Raw genomic sequence first — 20,192 nt, 5'->3', positions numbered from 1 at the left:
TTTTTCTAATCGTCCGCACTTAAACTGGAAAAATTGAATGCTAGATCCATTAAAATGTCAATCTTAAACCAAATTACAATGCCTCCCACCAGGAAAACGTCTCTAAAAAACACAAACTATTGACAAACTTAATTGCTTTCCCGCTGTAGAAGCAAATGTTAATATTCTGCAATTACCATATCACTTATGAGCCAATAAGTGTATTCTCGTCTACAAGAAAACCTATTTTTGAGGTGGCTCTTAACATTTACCATTATGGTTTTTATACTGAAAGGGTTCAGCCTAAAAGTTTCTTAAAATATTTTATTTTTTTCCCAACTTGAAAAACAAGGTGGTACGGAAGTATGTTCCAGACTCATTCATTTTGCAGTACCCCCATTATTAATATACATGATGATGTCATTGTGAAGTGGCGACTTTAGTTTTTAGGTTTACTACTAAAAAAACATGCATTTATCCCTCTGGAAACAGATGAAAAACCTCTTACCCACAGGTAAGCATTTCTACGAGGGAAGCAAAGGGTTTATGCGTGACACGTGAAAAGGGCAAAAATTAGTCCGTGACACGTGAAAATAGGGCAAAAATTAGACTGTGACGCGTGAAAAATAGTTAGAAAAGAAACGTGATCCGTGAATTCTGCTGTTTCAAGTATACGTGACACGTGAATTTGGTTAAAACTTGTGCGTGAAACGGGATCACGAACCCCCCTTTGGTACCCTCTTCTACGTTCTTAGCATGCTCTTTTTCAGCGTCAACCTTTTTCAAATTAAATAGATTCTCATAAACAAAGACTGCACACCGAGAACAGATGGTTTCATTAGTCGTTTCTCTTTAATGCATATTTTATTTTGCAAATTCGTAATGTAATTATCAAAGGTGTCCACATCTTTATCATTGCTTTTAGTTCAGTTTATTCATTTAACAAACACTGGGATAGTGAGCAACTTGAACAGAAATCACACAAACTTCTGCAAATAGCCGCGGTTTAGCGATAGGATCAAAGGGCCTAAAGGTGATGCGACATTCTCTTTACCAGGCTGACAAACACAGCTAGTGTTGGAGAAACAAATTTGAGGTTAGTGAAGTCCCTTACATTCTAACACTTTAACGACAACCATTTATTGATTTTGCACAAGGATTAGTTACCAATTATTGAGAGCTATTTAGAGACTATGTAAAACTTGAGCTAAAAATTTCTCAGAATATATTTTACAACTAACTTTTTCGACCTGGTGCATTTTTCAAAAGAGTAGAATTTTCGAAAATTAAGGTGTGATTCAGCTAACGAGGACCGCACCCAATATTGGCGTGTCTTTTCTACCTAAATCTCAATTTAATTTACTTACAGAGCCGCTGGTGCGTTTATATTCAAGCTTAATTCATATACAAAGAGATCAACATACTTTTGGCAAGATATTGTTAAATATATTTGTGTTTGTTCGGCTGTTAAATGACTTTTATCATGAGGCAGTGTTAACAATCTTGTCTGCGTACATAAGTTTGGACTGCCTTGCATACCATACAGGAAGATCTTAGTGTCCGATGATTTTTTGGTTACGAGCAGTTCGGAAGAAGGATGGGCGATGAAACGCGCGGTCTGCCCTTCGTTTAATGTGTGATGCCGAGTAGGACTGGCACGAGCGCACTTTCCGCACTTCCGGGGGATCCGGGGGGAATTCTCGATGCATAAAATTGATTTTGGACAGACCGGAAGTCTCTTCTTTTCAAAATTGTGAGTCGCAAGATTCACCTGATATGTCGACAACACGTAATGTTTAGTCAAAAACATATTAGCTTTACAGCTTTAAATGTTGCATAGCCTTATTTTTGTAAAATTCAATTAAATCGGTGTTCCCTTTTTATCTCGAAATATTGAACTGCTTCCATTGACAATGTCTTGCAATTGGAAGTCTTTAGAAGATCACGTTTTAATGATTTTTTATTCTTTTTTTTTAAGGCGGATTGACACACATAACGTGGTAGATCAAAGAACATGTAAGCGTCAACTTCCTAATTTTTTTAATTTATTGTTTTTTTAGAATAATCTCCCTTGTTGCAATAACAACGCTACGACCGTGGTCAATTTTCTTAGAACACTAACGCAACAACGCGGCAAAATATATAAACTCGTTTTTCTGCTCCTCCCCTCTGGTCCGTCACGCATGCCGAATCATTTTTTATCATAATCAGCAATGTTATGGAGAGAAGAGGGAGGGGGAACTGCCATTTTAGAAAATCATAAATTCCTAATCTTCCATTCAGAACTAGATTATGACGATGTCCCAAGACATTTAGACCAGGGGTTGGAGATTGAAAACTTGTTTATTCCATATTGGTGGATTTCCACTGACGCGTAATTTTTTACGTGCGTAAAAAAAATAGAGACAATGCATGAACGGCTTGCGTACACGTTTTCGCAGGCCTTTCATACATTTTCTCTAATTTTTTTCACGCACGTAAAAAATTACGCGTCAGTGGAAATCCACCATATATCACGAAACGTTTACGTTACGCACGCAACTACTTTTTCTGAAGACTTTTTTTGTTGCCGGATATGGTAAGTAACAGCACCTATTTGGATGTCCGTGGGAATTTTTCTGAATCTTCGGAAATGTTTGGAAAATCATAAAACTCTTCGGCCGATCTTCATACGAATTATCCCTTCGGTTTGATATTCGGGAAAGCTTTAGGACGGCCGAAAGAGTGAGTTTGATGGTAGCAGGCTTACAGTACGGACCGAGCACTTCCAGCTTGAACAAACTTTGGATGGTACAGTTTTACTACAACGGACAGTAGATGTTGTTCTTAATGCCAATTTTTTACGAAGTTTCGTTATATTGCTTGTTTTGCGACAATTGTGCCAACGTAACGACGAAGACGGACCAAAGTGATCCGATTTTCGTTTATTATCTACGATCAGAGCTTCCTGACATAAAGAGTCCGGAATCCGCGCAAAAATTCTCAGCTGATCCGCGATCCGGTGTATTACCGAAGTTCGCGAATCCGCTCAATGTATCGCACAAAAATGCGCAATCCGGGTGCGTTTTAAGGCCAAATCGGTCCATCTGCGAATCTATTCATCCCCTCTCACAGGTATATAAAAAAATTCCTTTCTACACCTGCCAAGCGGGTTATCGAAGTGTAAAAACGGGCGACCGGATGAAACATAATGCCATTTGGAGTATAAGTCCTTACGTTCGTTGGAAGGAATAATGCGTGACGTTCAAGAAAGGTTATTGTTACCAGTTTCACTGTATCTAGCCTGTTCCAGGCGTTAGGTTAGTTGGAGAGCAGCGAGAGAAACGGAATTAGCGCGAAGTTCGCGAGCGGAAAAAATGGCGATTTTGCTCGCCGTTTTTCAGTGTCGGTCAGGGTTTCTGGTATATGGTATACATGGGCATTTTAAACTGGGTATACTGTATTTGTTACCTAAAATTGTGCCTTTTATGGGTATAAAGTATACTGTGTTATTCAAAATTTTGGTATTTTGCATGATTTTGACGGGAAATGTTGGGTATACTGGGAACATGGGTTTTAGGTATACTGGTATACCACTTACCCCCCTGGCCGACCCTGGTTTTTCGCGCTGCTCCGGCCCTAACGCTACACTGCTGAATCTGAATGAGGTCATCTTTTCAAAACCCACAGGGATCGAATATCAGGATTGTTCCGGCAAAGCCATGAGATCATTGCCACTGAAGAAGAACTCAATATGCAGGCCTGTCCGAGTGACATGCTCCCGTTGCAGGAAAATATTTTCCTCCCTGAACCACGTGATTCAGTGGATGGAGGCGCCAGTCCAACGAACGATCCAGCGGAAAATGACAAGTGTGGCAACAATCTTCCTATGTCTACCGACGAATCTCGATTTGAGCGACGCAGCTTTCAGCAAGAGTTTGGTATGTACCCCTGAGTGAATATCTTATACTTACTAATCTTGGCGATTTCAAAAAAAAAATCGCGAAATTTAATGCGCGCGAAACAAAGATTGCGGGAAATTAAAACAAGCGACTATTTTATACAACAAAACAACAAAAATTTTGAATGTCCTGGGTTAACTGGGCCTTGTGGTGAATTCTTCTGAATTAAAACTGTAACTATCTGTCCTTGAAATCATTTTTCCTATCTTGTTTTCAACTAGCACTCTTTCTCCGATTCACTGTTTTCTTCAGCTTGTAAGTTGGCCAAAACTTCTTTAATACAATCGGGGTTCCGTGTCGCTGTTTTAACGCACTTCGCGTCGCTGTCGGAAATTGAATTGAAATAGAAAATTGCTTGTCTTTGTCGGAATTTAAGTTTTTCCAATACTGATCAGCGTCTGTTTTCTTCAAGATTCTGACCACGAACTTGAAGAACATTCATGGATCAGCAAAACTCAAGAAGAAGTAGAAAAGAAGGGTGAGTCAACTTTACTAACTCGCGACAAAGAAAATGATGTATGGATAGTCAAAATGTTTGCCACTTTTTGTTCTTAGTCACAGAGAGACAACTTGACAAAGCTTTGAAAGGGGAACACTTTGACAAGATCAAGGAAAATGTAACTCCTAAAATTTTAACAAGCTGCAAGACTAATGCTCTGCTCAAGGCTTTTGAGGTGAGATCTCTTCTTTAAGTAGAAATTATTACGGGTATGTAAATGACTGCACCTCGATTTTTCTTAATTACTTTCGGTCATACGTTCAAAAAAGTAATTCTTGACATATAGTTCTTGGCATTTATAAACTTCCGGTTCTATGATTTCTGCGCGCTTTCATTGGACAAAACACAACGAGTGGTACAAAATCGGACGGCGGGTATTAGAAATTATAACCCACCTATTAATTTATGCATGCTCTCATTGGACAAAACGCATCACGTGGTACAAAATTGGACGACGGGTTTCAGCGAATATACCCCGTCCGATTTGATATCCGTCGCCCGATTTTGTAGGCAAGCACAAAACAAACGAATTAACCTGAGTGTCAGGCCTTCCCCTTTAGAAAAGCCTGATACTCAGGCTACAAACGAATGAAATCACTTATTCAATTCTAACTTTTATTGAAATCACAGAGTTCAAAATCACGTAAACCAATCAACTTACATTTGTTTTAACCACAGTTATGCTGGGTTTTAATATTACGTTGGTTTTTTCCAATAAATTTACTGGCGATAAAGCGCGTTGTAGAAATTAATCGGATGGTTATAAAATAAATAAACCCCTTTCCGGCTTGCTGGTTTATTGGAGGATAATGCCCTTGGCTGAAAGATTGTCCTCAAAATTTCACAGTTGCCCTCGAAGCTTCGCTTCTCGGCCAACTGTTCATTTTTCGACAATCTTTCAGCCTCGGGCATTATTCTCCAATATACCAGCCGTCTGAAGGGGTTTATTTACTAAATATACCCCCGTCCGATTTAATATCCGTCGCCCAATTTTATAGAGGAGTAAAAACAAACGAACAAAGTCTAAAAGAAAGTCAAAATGATTTTAATACTTGGAGATTGTAGTGTTAATAAATGTGCTCGAATTCAAAGCTTGATGGTAGACAATTGCTTGATGTACAGTATTCAGTCATTGCTCGTTGTACCTCCAACTTAACATTTTACTGATAATCTCATTGTATACAATTAAACTTTTGATGCAGGTGAAGAAAAAGCTCAAAGATCTACCAGACAGTGGTGGAGCTGAGAGAAATGAACTTGAACTGTTAGTCGATTCAGTGGATGAGTTCACAGCTGCTTTAATACATCCATTAAAATCAGACCATGACTCGAGGAGCACATTCAGAAGCTGTTTGGATGCCATTATGGAAAAAGCCATCGATACAGAGCAGAAGAAGGTACTAATGTAAAAATGTGTTCTGCAGTAAAATTTTATTTACGTCTGTACTATTAACTTTACATATAAGTAAAAACTGACATATCTTCTATTGTGGGAGGTGCAGTGGCCTATGGTTAGTGCGCTGGACTCTGGATTGAACAGTCTGAGTTCAAGCCCTGGCCGGGGTGCAGCGTTATGTTTTTGGGCAATTATAGTGCCTCTCTCTACCCAGGTATATGAATAGCTATGTACCAGCAAATTTACTGCTGGGGGTAGCCCTGTGATGGACTAGCATCTCATCCAGGGGGAAGTAGTAATGCTCATAGCTGTCTAATGCTACTGAAACCGGGATAAGCTCTGGCCTAATGAGCCACTTGGCTGGACAGCAAGCTTTACCATGTGTTCTATTGGAGATCGGCAAACCTGATTGGTACTTCCACTGTTGTCTATTCTCTGACAGAACATCCGTACACTGCTGTAAACAGAAAATTTATTCTGACCTGAATTTTGTGTTAATTTACGCCAATTGTTTTGATTTACTTTTCTGTAGTTTATTTCCCATCCTGTGATTTACAACTTACTTGAGTCCAAGTGGTACGGTTTCTTCACCTCCATGCGGAAAGGGTCTTGGACAAGTTCCAGCTACTGGAAATATCTCTTTCTTAATTTCTGGAGTGTGTTTGATTACATTTTGTTCCCTTTCCTTTTGGCATTCTTCTTTATCATCCGTCAGATAAAAGTTCGCACAAGGAAAGCAACAGGTGTGCCAAAACCTTGATATAAATGTAATTTAAGGAGCTTGCAAAGTTAAAATGTGCCAGTATTGTAAACCTATTAATGTTTAGAGGAAGATATTATTCTTATAAGTTATGTAGTCTAACGTAACATGTAACATTCAAATTACAGACCATCTTCTGGTTTGGGATCTTCTTATGGTTACGGTATTTTTGTAAAAGATGATTGATAATCCCCTCTGAGTGGAAAAAATAAAATAAGACATAAATTAAAATATTAACTTACTAGCCTAGCAGTCGAACGGTTCTGTTGCGTGCGATCAACCAATCAATACAACTGAATAGGACTGGGAACTAACTACAGGACAAAAATGTTTCATGAACAGAAATAAAGTTTAACTCAAACATATGTAAACACCCACAGTGTTTACGTTGTACATAACCCTAGCTATACAATACTATACATCGTGTCATCTCTAGTACATTTTATTTTGTTTCTCATTCAATTTCACAGAAAGAGAAGTATGTTTTGTTATGTCACTGTCCAGCGATGTCACAGACGAAGTATTCTCTCTGATTAAGAGTACAATCAGTTACACAATCCACCAATACAGCTGCAACGCTGCCAACTACTGCGTCATTCTGCGTGAAGACAGTGGAGAACACAATCCGTCTACTAACATCAGTTTTGAAGAAGACTGCCCAAGCGAGGCTGTAATGATTAAAAGAGTAAATGAAATGAGAAAGTCCAATGCAGCTTCCCCAGGGCTTTATGATGACTTCTGTGCAGCTTGGGATGCATTCAAAAGCCCATATGTTCGCATTGAAAGTGTAAAGGTAGGTTGATGGTTTATGTTTTGGCCATTTACCCCCACCATGGGGGTATACGTAAATGGTCACAAATGGCCACTTGTCCAAAACATGATCATCGAAGGTACTTAAAACACACAAAAACTGCGTGTATGAAATGGGATTGCTTCTGTTAAAAATAGGTCGATTCTGGATTAAGACCTTGATGAAGTTTCAAATGCTTTCTCTTCCTGAGAAACTTCTCAAGTCTTCTCTACCTACCTACTTAACTACCTACTTACCTACCTACCTACCTACCTCCTACCCCTACCTATCTACTTGCCTTCCTGCCTGCCAGCCTGCCCCTGCCTGCCTGCCTGCCTGCCTGCCTACTTACATACCTACCCACCTACCTACCTACCTACCCACCTAACTACCTACTTACCTACCTACCCACCTAACTACCTACTTACCTACCTACCCACCTAACTACCTACCTACCTATAGCTTCCTACCTAACTATACCTACTCACCTAACTGCCTACCTATTTAAACTACCTACGTGCCTCCCTCCCCCCTCCTTTTTCCGTCCCCCCCTCCCCCTCCCTCTCCTCGTTTCTTTATTCTTTCTCCTTACCCAATACCTATCTACCTACCTATCTGCTTGCGTGCCTGCCTACCTCCTTACATGCACAGAATGTACGTATATGTTATTCTAAATAACTACCATAACTTACCTAGATAACCTATTTATGTTCTGACTGCACCATTTTCGCTGTAGGTACTTGTAGTGTTTGTCAATGACCTGAGAGGTGTGAATGTGGATAGTGTACGTGAAAAAATGGAGGAGATCAAGGAAATGGGTGTTCGACTTGTCATTGTTGGATTTGGAGAACGAGCTAAACAATCCGAACTGGAAAATATTACAAGGGAAAATGCCCTTCACTTCGAAGAATTTGAACTGGCAAGGACATTGGGAACAGCTATTATACAAGGTACAGTAAGAAAGAATTAATCACAAAAGCTCAACTATATGTATTCCATTTTGACTTGTAACTGATTCTTGCTTTTGCTTGTTTATTTTGTAGCCTTGGAGGGAAAAGATGTATATGGTAAGAAATGTTTCTACACTTCAGACAAATTAATAAAATACAATGTAAGGGGTCATTTCTCCCCTTTCGCAAGGACCGAGACTGACATGACATTTGAAAATTTTTATTTGTTAATGTACATCAGACTTAACTGTAAGAGAAAAAGAGAAAATCGTCCGTAGTTCGTTGACATGCAAGTATGATTTATTTTATATTCAATTTATCTTTTGTTATTCATTTCCATCATTGTAACCTTTAGGTTATTTATCGCCATTTTGTAGAAGCTTATTCCTGTGAATGCTACTTTCTTATGTGTATTCACAATTTCCTCCTCAGAGCTATATCTGGACTACTTCACAACTCCTTACTTCCTCTTTTTTCGCGACACACTGAGCTCCGTTGTCCTCCTTGGCCTTCACTTTGCCATTTGCCTCCAACCTTCAACTATCACCTTCAGTAAACTAGAATATGCCATATTGTCGTTCTTTCTGGGACGCATTGTGACAGAGGTTAATCAGTTCACCAACTCTGTAAAGGCTGGGCGAAAAGCAGTAAGAAGCGAATACAGATCGCTCCGCCGCAGAGCTACCAGTGAAGATTGTTCAGGTCTTGACCCATCTGGTCAAAATGTTGCGGTGAGGAAATTTGCCAACTACTTCAGGTATGTTTTGCATCTGGTGAACAAAGTTAATTTACAAGTATTTCTGTTCCAGAAAATACCATACCCCTCCTACGGATGGTTAACCTCTGGAATTTTCAGAGAGGTGTTGGGATTCAAATCCAAAACCATGTCGAATCCCAGCTCATGGATATGGTCATTGGAAATTCCAAGGGGGTGGGGGGTCAGAATACTTTACCTCGGTGTAAAAAACTTTTTTCTTTGTTTTGCCTATTGTTTTCCTGCTGTATATTGTTTTGAGGTTCTTTGTTGTCTTGGTCGTTCTTGGTTTCACGTCACTGGTGAGTTTTACAGGACAGTTTTTACACCGAGGATGAGCCACTTGGTATAAAGTACACTACTTGGTATAAAGTGCTCTTAACAGAAGTCAAACCTGTGGACCTCCACTGGGATCCACACACTGGTCAGCAGGTCATGGATTTGACCCCTGTTGAGAGAACCTTGAAAATTTTGAATAAAACTTTACCTGTTTATTTCAGTGATCGCTGGAATATGTTCGACTTGATCATTGTCTTTATCTACGTCATCACATTCAATCTGCGCATAATCACATGGGGAACATCCACTGAAGTGTCTGGCAACAGACCCCTGGCTGTCGCTGGCTATTTGTACGGCATCATTGCCTTGCTCCTGACACTGCGAGCCTTTGGTCACGTGATGGAAGTTTCCCGGGGAATGGGCGCCATACAAATTGCCGTATTCGTCATTTTGAAAGATCTGAGGGCAATATTCTGGTTATTTATTGCAACAATTCTGGGGTTCTCATTGGCGATGACTAAGATATTTGTTGTGGAAAAATCGTTTGGCTCCATTAATGGTTCTGCTGAACATCGGTAAGTACAGTCAAACTAATTTTTATGTATTTTTATTTTCAAGTTCATCAAACGCAGATGTTGTCTGTCTATGTTGTGTTCATATGACCATGATTTGAATATTGGTTAGTTCTGGCAGAGATTAGAGTGCATACAAATGTAAATGTGAGTGTGAGAGACGATGATGATAACTCAGTGTTTATCTACTTAAACGTCGTTCCTGTTATCCCACACTATTAAAATTTTAAAAATTCTTTTCTTGCAGGGAATGTGAAGAGAGAGACAGCTTTTCCTGGTATGTTTATTTTACATCTGCTCTTGCTCCTGTTCATCCTGCTCCTGCTCCTGTTCCTCCTGCTCCTCCTCCTGCTCCTGCTTCTACTCCCCCTACTCCTCCTCCTCCTGTTCCTCGTCCTCGTCCTCCTTCTCCTGTTCCTCCTCCTCATCCTTCTCCTGCTTCTTTCCCTCCTGCTCCTCCTCCTCTCCTTTTCTTCCTGCTTCTCCAACTCTTCCCCTCCTCTTCCTGACCCCCATCCTTCTCCTCTCCCTCCTGCGCCTCCTCCTGCTTCTGCTCCTCCCCCTGCTCCTCTTCCTGCTTCTCTACCTCCTCCTCCGCCTCCCCCTCCTTCTCCTGCCCCTGCTCCTTCTCCTTTTCCTCCTCCTCTTCCTTCCCCTGCACCTTCTCCTGCTCCTGTTCATCTTCCACCTCCTCCTCCTCACTTCCACCTCCTCCTCCTGGTCCCGTTCCTCCTCCACCTGTCTCTCCTCCTCCTCCTCCTCCTCCTCCTCCTCCTCCTCCTCCTCCTCCTCCTCCTCCTCCTCCTCCTCCTCCTCACTTCCACCTCCTCCTCCTGCTCCCGTTCCTCCTCCACCTGTCTCTCCTCCTGCTCCTTCTCCTCCTCCTCACTTCCACCTCCTCCTACTGCTCCCGTTCCTCCTCCACCTGTCTGTCCTCCTGCTCCTCCTCACTACCACCTCCTCCTCCTGCTCCCGTTCCTCCTCCACCTGTCTGTCCTCCTGCTCCTTCTCCTCACTTTCACCTCCTCCTCCTGCTCCCGTTCCTCCTCCACCTGTCTGTCCTCCTGCTCCTTCTCCTCCTGCTCCTCCTCCTTACTTCCACCTCCTCCTCCTGCTCCCGTTCCTCCTCCACCTGTCTGTCCTCCTGCTCCTCCTCCTCCCTTCCCCCTCCTCCTCCTGCTCCCGTTCCTCCTCCACCTGTCTGTCCTCCTGCTCCTCCTCCTCACTTCCACCTCCTCCTCCTGCTCCCGTTCCTCCTCCACCTGTCTGTCCTCCTGCTCCTTCTCCTCACTTTCACCTCCTCCTCCTGCTCCCGTTCCTCCTCCACCTGTCTGTCCTCCTGCTCCTTCTCCTCCTGCTCCCGTTCCTCCTCCACCTGTCTGTCCTCCTGCTCCTCCTCCTTACTTCCACCTCCTCCTCCTGCTCCTTCTCCTCACTTTCACCTCCTCCTCCTGCTCCCGTTTCTCCTCCACCTGTCTGTCCTCCTGCTCCTTCTCCTCCTCTCCCTTCCTCCTCCCCTTCTTCCTCCTCTCCTCCTCCTCCTCCCCTCCTCCCCTTCCCCACTTCACCTCCTCCTCCTGCTCCCGTTCCTCCTCCACCTGTCTGTCCTCCTCTCCTTCTCCTCCTCTCCCGTTCCTCCTCCACCTGTCTGTCCTCCTGCTCCTCCTCCTCCTTCCACCTCCTCCTCCTGCTCCCCCTCCTCCCCCTCCTCCCTCCTTCTCCTCCTCCCTCCCCCCTCTCCCTCCTCCTCCCCTCTTCCTCCTCTCCCTCCTCCTCTCCCTTCCTCCTCCCCTTCTTCTCCCTCCTCCTCCTCCCCCCCCTCCTCCCTCCTCTCCTCACTTTCCCTCCTCCTCCTCTCCCTTCCTCCTCCACCTTCTTCCTCCTCTCCTTCTCCTCCTCTCCCGTTCCTCCTCCACCTTCTTCCTCCTCTCCTCCTCCTCACTTCCACCTCCTCCTCCTGCTCCTTCTCCTCACTTCCACCTCCTCCTCCTTCTCCCGTTCCTCCTCCACCTGTCTGTCCTCCTGCTCCTTCTCCTCACTTTCACCTCCTCCTCCTGCTCCCGTTCCTCCTCCACCTGTCTGTCCTCCTGCTCCTCCTCCTCACTTCCACCTCCTCCTCCTGCTCCCGTTCCTCCTCCACCTCTCTGTCCTCCTGCTCCTTCTCCTCCTGCTCCTGTTCCTCCTCTTGCTCCTCCTGCTTCTCTTCCAGCTCCTCTTTTTTATTCACCTCCTCCTCCTGCTCCTCCTTCTCCTGTTCTTCCTCCTGCTTCTCCTTCTCCTGCTCTTCCTCCTGCTCCTCCTTCTCCACCTGTCTCTTCTCTTCCACTTCCTCCTCCTGCAATGCTCCTCCTCCTGTTCCGCCTCCTCTTTTTCCTTCGCCCATGTACTTTCCATCCTTGTTGGTTATACATACGTAAGCTCGTTATATACTAGGATTGCATTGTACGATTGTTTATTTCCTCTGCAGTTGGTTTACAATAGCAGAGCATCTTGCATGGTCATTGCTTGGAATGAGCTCACGGAATATGTTTACATCAGATGACAGTTCGTCTACAGCCCTTGGCTATTTGCTGTACACCTTGTTCTTGGTATTGGGAGTTATTCTTCTTATTAACATGTTGATTGCGCTGCTGTCCAACACCTATCAACAGGTCCAGGTAAAAAGTCTTGTGATCTTTCTAATGCGGTCTTTCCATAATTATTGTAAGTGCAAACTGAAATGGTCCTCTATACACATGTTTTTCGCATCGGAATTCACAAAAAGGTCCAAAATGTCGTTTGTGACAGCACCATTAAAGAGTCACCAACATTTTCTGTCATTTTTTAACACGTCCTTACCTTTATAACATGCCTTTGTCCCATAAGGAGGAAACGGGAAATGCTTCCTTGTACAAAGATATTGAGATCGTCCATTTGCTTTTAGTGTTTTGTTATTGTCGTCCGACCGTGGGGTAAAGGGCCATCGAGTTAGAAACTCCAATTGGTACCAAACTGACGTTTTGTGGGCATGGCTGGAATTCAATTTGATTTCTATAATTTTCTTATTTTTTGTCTTAATGCAGGGATATTTTCTTGTTTTTTGACAGAATAATTCCTTAAGAGAGTGGTCATTTAAGAAGGCAGTGACAATCAACACCTACAGTGCGTGCCATCCGGTTCCAATTCCTTTCAATCTCATAAGCATCCCGATTGTCGCTCTATCCAAATTGTGCCAACGGTGTTTCTTCAAAAGAAAGTTCTTCGAAAAACCTGGAGTGGACGAGGAAGGAAGGGTATGCTGCTTTTTTCCCGCTTTTAAAGTATATGACGCAAACTTTTTGGGGTCATTGTCGTCCAAAATGGTCTTGTTTTAATTTGCGGGGATTTTGCCGCGCTTAGAAAGTAAACAACGTTTAGATGTTTCCAATTTCAAAGCCTACGCAAACATGAATTTTTAGCAGGAAGAACAATCGTCCAGGAGAGTCAATTTTGAGAGCCTTAGCGGGCTTTCGATGGATTTCATAAGGGACCTTCAGATCGGAGTACGAGTACGACTTTCGAATTTCAATCCAGTTACGTTTCCAGACCCCTCACTCCGCTGTTGCTGACCAGTAGAAAAGAAGACTATCGGGTACAAGATTGGTATGAAATGTGATAATAGAATGCTTAAGTACTAGGTTTAAAAAGTCATACACGTAATCAATTTCGTACTCGTACTCCTATCTGAAGTTCCTCAGGTGCATGAAAGAGTTGTGATGGTCTTATCAGTTACTCGATAGGTGTCAAAATTAGGAGCCGTGGCAGTGACTTACGTGTAGTAGACCGTAGTTCCGCAATTGGCAAATCGGAACTATTTTGTATTGACTTTATACAGACCGATACTCGTTTCTGATTTATTTTTGTTTTGAGCAGGATGCGGCGTTGGATCAACTGGTGTTGAAACTCCAGAGAACTTACTTCGCAACATATGGTTATTCATTTCCGTGCACAGGTAGGAAATACAACAACATTTCAACAGCTTATTTATGCGTCAAAGCCGATCGGGTAAGCCGTAACATTTAAACTGACGTAAAACGAAAGCTCGAGACATTTTTAATCTACTGAGCTCTGCGGCGAACTGTAAAAAAAACCCTGGTCAAATACTTGGATGGTGGGTGGAGGGGTGGTAGGTAACCAGCGATTGGAGTAGTCATGGGATAGAAGTCATCCTGCCTAAGAATCCTTTCACTCTTGTATTTAATCTCGCCTTCAGATGAGCGAAAAATAGACCAGCTGCTTCATGAAACAGACGGCAACCGACAGATGGCCAATCAGATTATCCGACGATTGTTTACACAACAAGGCTACGAACAGGAAACATTCAACGCCGCAGCATACGTAAGTTGAAAATAACCACACATTTACCCCACACCTTGGAACCTCTCTTGGTCTTTTCTTTAGCAAGATGCGCATTAAGAAAAGAATAAATAAAGGAACATTTAGCCAAATTCTACTATTGAAAGCGCATTAGAGTTCGGAAAATTTCTTTTTCTTGGAGTTCTGTTGTTTTGAAAAACGTTCCCGCAGAAAATAGTTGATTGATCTTTCTGCAAGAAAGGCTCTATTCTGAAACCACTGTTCTGTTGTTAAGAGATCACTATATTCCCCCCTTCCTATGGGAGATTAAGCTATTTTTTTTAAAGGATTCATGTTGAAGATGATTTTTAAGACATTGTTTCTTTTCTGATGCATAAAAAAAACGTAAAGTAAATTCAATATTCCCTTTTGACGCCTTTTAATTTCATGGTCGTCACTTTATGAGGAGCCGTTTTTGCAGAATCGGTAGAGGCATTATTTGGAAATTGTCATTCCCTCCTTACTTTCAGGATTTATTCCATCTCGATGCCAAGTACAGGTACTTTGTTTTCCTAATTTTGTGTCGGTTGTTTCGTTTCAGGCATGGCAGTCGCTGGGGATTGGTATCGAAGGTAGCCTGCTGACGTATGAGGGACCAACATCTTGCCATATCTGTAAAATGAGGAATGATTTCCGGGAACACCATGGTGCTCAGTGTTTGACACCTTTTACTCGAGAAATGCCCAGGTTTGAGGTGAGAAACTGTTGTGTTTGGCCTAGACACTAGTTAGCAAATTCTGTCAGCGCAACACGGAGTGAGTGGCCATGTTTGCTCGGTTTAACCGCCTAGAATCGAAACTTCTACTCAAGACAAGAACATTTTAGAAGTAACACAGTCAACAGATTCCTAGATCTTGAGACTGACTGGGAAAAGTAACTGAATATTGGAGCGTTAACCCTTGGTCGATTTTTATAAATTGATATTTTCAATGTGGCAGAATACCCTATATAAGGGAGCCTCAATAAAGCGTATTTGTGTATATATGAAAAGAAGCCGGGAAAAATCGTGAAACGGTCAAAGTAACCTAACAGTTCGGCGTACTTTAATCACTACAGTTATTGAAGAAACTAATATAGGATATAAAGCATTATAATAATGCTTTTATATCTACCAGCTCTTTTAGCTCTGTTCCTTAAAGCAAAAATTGTGAAGGATAATAGGTGTCCGAACACGGCTTGTCAAGACATGTATGTTTGGAATACTCTCCCTATGTTCTGTCGCCAAATTAACATTAACAACACCTTACTTTCATAAGCGGAACTTAACACACAGTTGGGTTGGCCGAACTTAAAGAAATTCGCTTGTCAAGTTAAATGGCGAACTTAATTCAACGAAGACTAACATCTTTTTCTTAGTCTCTACTCCTGATAGGGTGGGGGCTATAAAAACAAGAAACCTTTTTTAGGTGGGGGAGGGGGATACATGAACAGACCACCTGTCTTTTTTGTAGAGTGGTGGGTCCTGTCTGAGTACAATAGTTTTGACCATTTTCCTTAGAGCGACTCGCGAACGCTTTCGTTTTCCAGGTACTAATTCAAGAGAGCGGTGAGAGGCGAATTGTAGGGGTGGGTGTTGTGTACAAGGGCTACAACTGTCATTTCATGCCTGGCTGGATAGAAGGAACTGTCGGGTACCATGCAGACGATGGAAAAATATTTGAACCGCGCCACCGTAAATCGGGTAAAGAAGTTACTAGAGGTAAGCTAATGACCCGTTATGCCGTCGATGCATGTCTCTTATATGCATGTATGAGTTCATTTGCTTTTTGCCTGTTTCGGTTTGCTTTCGTACCCAATTGCTGCCCTTCTTTCTCCGGGGCGTAAGTTATATAAATTACTATATTTTGAGAGGAAGCCACATCAGCTCTAGCTGGTTTTCATGCGGGTCCTCCATCCAGGTCGAATTGGAATTAAGAAATGTTGGTTTTTGTGGAGGGAGGAAAACTGGAGAACCTGGAGAAAACCCTCGGAGCAAGGCGAGAACCAACAACAAACTCAACCAACATATGGCGCCGGGCCGGAATCGAAACCTGGTCACATTGCGGGAGGCGAGCTCTCTCACCGCTACGCCATTCCTGCTCCCCATGATATGCTTAGCTTACTCGCATTAATGTTCTGCGGAGACTTAATGCGATTCTATTTCTTTCTTAAAACAACAAACTTATTGAACGTACGCAGCTTGAAACTTTTACACAACCACAAACAAACGAGCGTAACGTAGGTAAATAGGCAATGTATGCAGGTGCCCCTTTACCGACCACATTTCTAAACAATATTCGATTATTTTTTTCAGACGCTACATGTATGGCCTACCGTGGTGATGTCATGGCCTGTGAAGTTCAGTTTGACGAGGCAAAAAATGGCACGATTCCCATTGTATTTTTCAAGAATAGCCAAGTGGTTGAGCGTGCTTATATGAAGTACACCGCTGGACAAACGGAACTCTTTCCTTTCGTTGCAATGGGCTACAACGGAATTCGTGTCCTCGCAAAGGTGCCCCAACTTGCCACTCATTTATTGTGTGATCTGATCCGTTTTAACCGAAAAAAAGCCTGCAATTTGTTGTGGCATTAAGCGGCTAGGAGTGTTGCTTTTCCCACCCTCCCTGGGATGGAGTTCAAACCCGCACTCCCCAGCTTACTCTTAAGTAAATCACTGCGCACATACTCGGTGATGAACCTTTGTAGACGCAGATCAAACATGGTAAATATAAAAACGTCAGAGTAAAAATAAGCAATTGAGTCATTATTAAGTGGGTTTTATTAACCCAATTAAGTGGGTTGTTGGAGAAAGCTTTTTTAAACGAAAAACACGCCCACGTGAATAAACTATATAATATACATTATTACATACATGTTTAGGCTGGCTAACTAGATTAATAAGCCTGACTAATTTATGCTCTCAATTTAGATGTGCCCGCGTGATAGCAGTCAGGCCCAGTCTCCGGCAGCCGTCCAACACTTAACGAGGGACCTTGATGATGTACAAGAGAATCTCGACGCCTTGAGAGAAGAAATGATGGCCTTGGAAAACAAGAGAAGAGAAGAAGCAAAAGAATTCGAGGAGAAACTTCTGAATGAGATCAAAAAGTTAGGGCGTGCGATTTGCAGAGGGAAAGAAATTAAGAAGAGTGTCTAAATTAATTTCATGGTCGTGGATCAGTTTAGTGACTTCATTTTGTGTGTTTGCTATGCATCAATAGATTGTGCTCGGCAACTTTTGAGCAACTTTTAGCGTTTTGAGCAACTTTTTGTAGTACCAGCAACCTAGGGCAACTTTCCTTGGCAACGTTTGAGCAACAAATTGATCTGTTGATATAAAACCGATCCAAACCATAAAAGGTCGTTTCATTTTTATTTAAACTGGTTTTATCAAAACTGATTTTATTAAAACTAAGGATATACAATAAAATGACAAAAAAAAAACCCACTTGCTTTACGCCCACGAAATCTGGACAGCAGCTATCTATGTAACGGGCGCTTAAATCCAGCGGTTATTCGCTGCAACATAGAGCCTGCCGCCGGCCATCTTGGTATTTGGTATTTGCTGAAGTTCGAGTCACTTATGACATCGCAATCAGATGAAATTTCAGAGGAGGAAAATGGAAATAATTCAGACATTGACCCCATTGAGATGGCCAAGGACCGCTGGGAGCAAGCAACTTTTCTAAATTTTGGTGGCAACTTTTTGATATTTGAGCAACTTTAGAGCAACTTTTGGGTATATTGTGAAGCAACTTTTCCTGAATTTACTAGCACAATCTATTCATGCCTAGTGTTTGCTGATAATGGAAATAAATCACTTTCCAAAGGGAAAAATTTTTGTAGTTAACCGTTTTGCGTTTAAAGCAATTTTCTGAATTTGTCTTAAACCAACACTTCTAAATTTTAATTCAATGTGGAGACAAGGGATGAAGAGTTACTCTGTGGATATGCCATTGCAAATTCCTATTTATTTATTTTTGTTTATTTACGGTATCTTTTTTCTCGGTGATATTACTAGTGAACACGACGTATTCTAACTACGTTAATTGTAACCGTGAAGCACTTGCAGCATTTAATTAAAAAAAAATCCTGTGGTAGGGTGCTAGACTGTTCACAGTCCCCTATTTTTCCGTGAAGTCGTAGAGATCCATCGTGGAGTTCGACGGGTCGCCATCTTGGTTCCTGATTGGAGCGAAAACTGGAGAGAGTGCAAAAAGCTCGTGGATATTCCCCAGTTTTCGCTCGCGTTCAGAAACCAAGATGGCGGCCCATCGAACTCAACGATCGATCTCTACTACTTCACAGAAAAATAAGGACTGAGAACAGTCTACTAAGCGGTGCATCAACGGCAAACCTTGGCTTGGTTCTTTATGTCTGGCTCAGTAAGGTTTATTAGTTCCTTTGTCGAGTAATATCTACTCGATTTGAGTGGGGTTAAAATTGTAGTCAGGTGAATTTAAAAAAGTATCCCTGTTATTTCAAGTTAAGTTAAAAATAAATCAATAAACAATTAAATGAATTTATCATTACATTAAAATTAGCAGTCTGTCTTATCATTTTATCTTTTGCTATTTTTATACTGTATTAAATTGGAACCATTTAATGCTCAATTTTGAAATTCTCCCAAATTTACCTTACTGGTTTTCTTGTAGTGTCTATAATCCGAGAATATGGAAGGTGATGACGTACCCAGTAACCTGCGTATTACAAGCTAGGGGCTCGTTTTATGGTATTGTTAATTACATATAAATTGCAGCGACCTTAAAGTCCCTTCCTCACATGACAGATATGCTTGTTGTAACTCGCTCGTCGACAATACTTTAGACCGATAAAACAGCGAACCAAAAGAGTGGGGAAAAAAATCTTCTTAGATGTGCTTATCATTTTTATTACAAGTGCCGCAAGGGCTCGTGGGAGTACAATACTCTCAGGGCATTATGGGCCATGGACCTCACGTGATCAGTGGCTTGGTGTTCCGTGCAGTTTGAGTGAAAAGTACTCGTGAAATCTTTCACGGCTTTACGAATTATATCTTTTAAGCCTATCAAAGGACTCTGTGACTGCGATTAGAAGTCGATTACCGTAATCCTTCTAAAAGACTCAAAACTCGATCATGTTCAGTTTGCATTGGGGAGGGAAGGCTCCTGGAAGGCTCCTGTCAGCCGCATGGGCCTTAAGTCAACTGAATGGATTTGTATTTACAACTGGCTTTGTTCGCACAGAATTTGCTAGATTCTATACAATCTCAAATAATCGTTTCACAGACTTTCTAATTTTTCCATACAATCGTCGACAGGCACGAATCAAAACCAGCGCAAACGAGTCAATAGGGTGGGGAAGGGTGGGGGGTTGATCCTTTCTTTCTTTTTCCAGCTCCGCGGTTGCTTTTGCCCTTCATTCGTTCGCTTACGACCTTGCGGGGTTTGTCGGGGAGAGACGAGAAAACCGAGCAGTAAAATTGGCGCGACTTGCTGCTCGGTTTGGTCTCCATTGTGTAAACTCTTTTGCACCCTTGCATTAACTTGCATTAACGCCGGATTATGACACATCTTATCGTTTACTTAATACAGTGGAACCCCGATATAACGATCTTCGATATAACGATATCCCAGATATAACGATGAATATGTTATGTCCCGGCAATAGTAAAATGTATGAGACGGAACCCCGATATAACGATTCCTCGATATAACGATATAATTTTACTGCCCCCTTGGCATATCGTTATATCGGGGTTTCACTGTACACGTCATGGAAGATATGCAGTAAATCCATCTTTAAAGAGGCCATGTCACGGCATGTTGAGTAATGGTATGTGAACAAAGTAAAAGGAAACTTGAAAATACAAGCTCACTGAAGTGGAAAGTAAAAAACAATAAAGAGCTGAGGTAATAATAAAGCAGAAAAGAACAAG

General features: G+C 42.1%; 1 protein-coding gene and 1 pseudogene across 1 annotated transcript; one reads left to right on the top strand and one right to left on the bottom strand.

The window, feature by feature from the left end:
- The first annotated feature begins 959 nt into the window (after window positions 1–959).
- Window positions 960–18,708, top strand: LOC144641929 (uncharacterized). The gene is made up of 21 exons (XM_078500947.1): window positions 960–1,075; window positions 1,958–1,995; window positions 3,649–3,899; window positions 4,333–4,398; window positions 4,476–4,594; window positions 5,622–5,816; window positions 6,348–6,558; window positions 7,046–7,368; window positions 8,102–8,315; window positions 8,409–8,432; window positions 8,748–9,072; window positions 9,570–9,923; window positions 10,168–10,197; window positions 12,388–12,577; window positions 13,007–13,192; window positions 13,812–13,890; window positions 14,152–14,276; window positions 14,836–14,988; window positions 15,822–15,993; window positions 16,588–16,787; window positions 17,205–18,708. Coding segments are annotated over exons 2-21 (3,447 nt in total). The 5' UTR covers window positions 960–1,075; window positions 1,958–1,993; the 3' UTR covers window positions 17,433–18,708.
- Window positions 10,209–12,303, bottom strand: LOC144638484 (uncharacterized; annotated as a pseudogene).
- Window positions 18,709–20,192: the final 1,484 nt, after the last annotated feature.

This window comes from Oculina patagonica, chromosome 2, assembly GCF_052425735.1.
Source record: "Oculina patagonica isolate OP01 chromosome 2, crgOcupat, whole genome shotgun sequence".
NCBI classification, from domain to species: domain Eukaryota; kingdom Metazoa; phylum Cnidaria; class Anthozoa; order Scleractinia; family Oculinidae; genus Oculina; species Oculina patagonica.
Note: the sequence above shows the minus strand (reverse complement) of the source record. Positions and strands in the feature narration are given on the sequence as shown.

Excerpts from the sequence above, each read along its gene's own strand:
- LOC144641929 (XM_078500947.1), top strand. Across the intron at positions 9,924-10,167 it reads AATGGTTCTGCTGAACATCG|GGAATGTGAAGAGAGAGACA; the intron begins GTAAGTACAGTC and ends CTTTTCTTGCAG. Across the intron at positions 10,198-12,387 it reads GAGAGAGACAGCTTTTCCTG|TTGGTTTACAATAGCAGAGC; the intron begins GTATGTTTATTT and ends TTTCCTCTGCAG.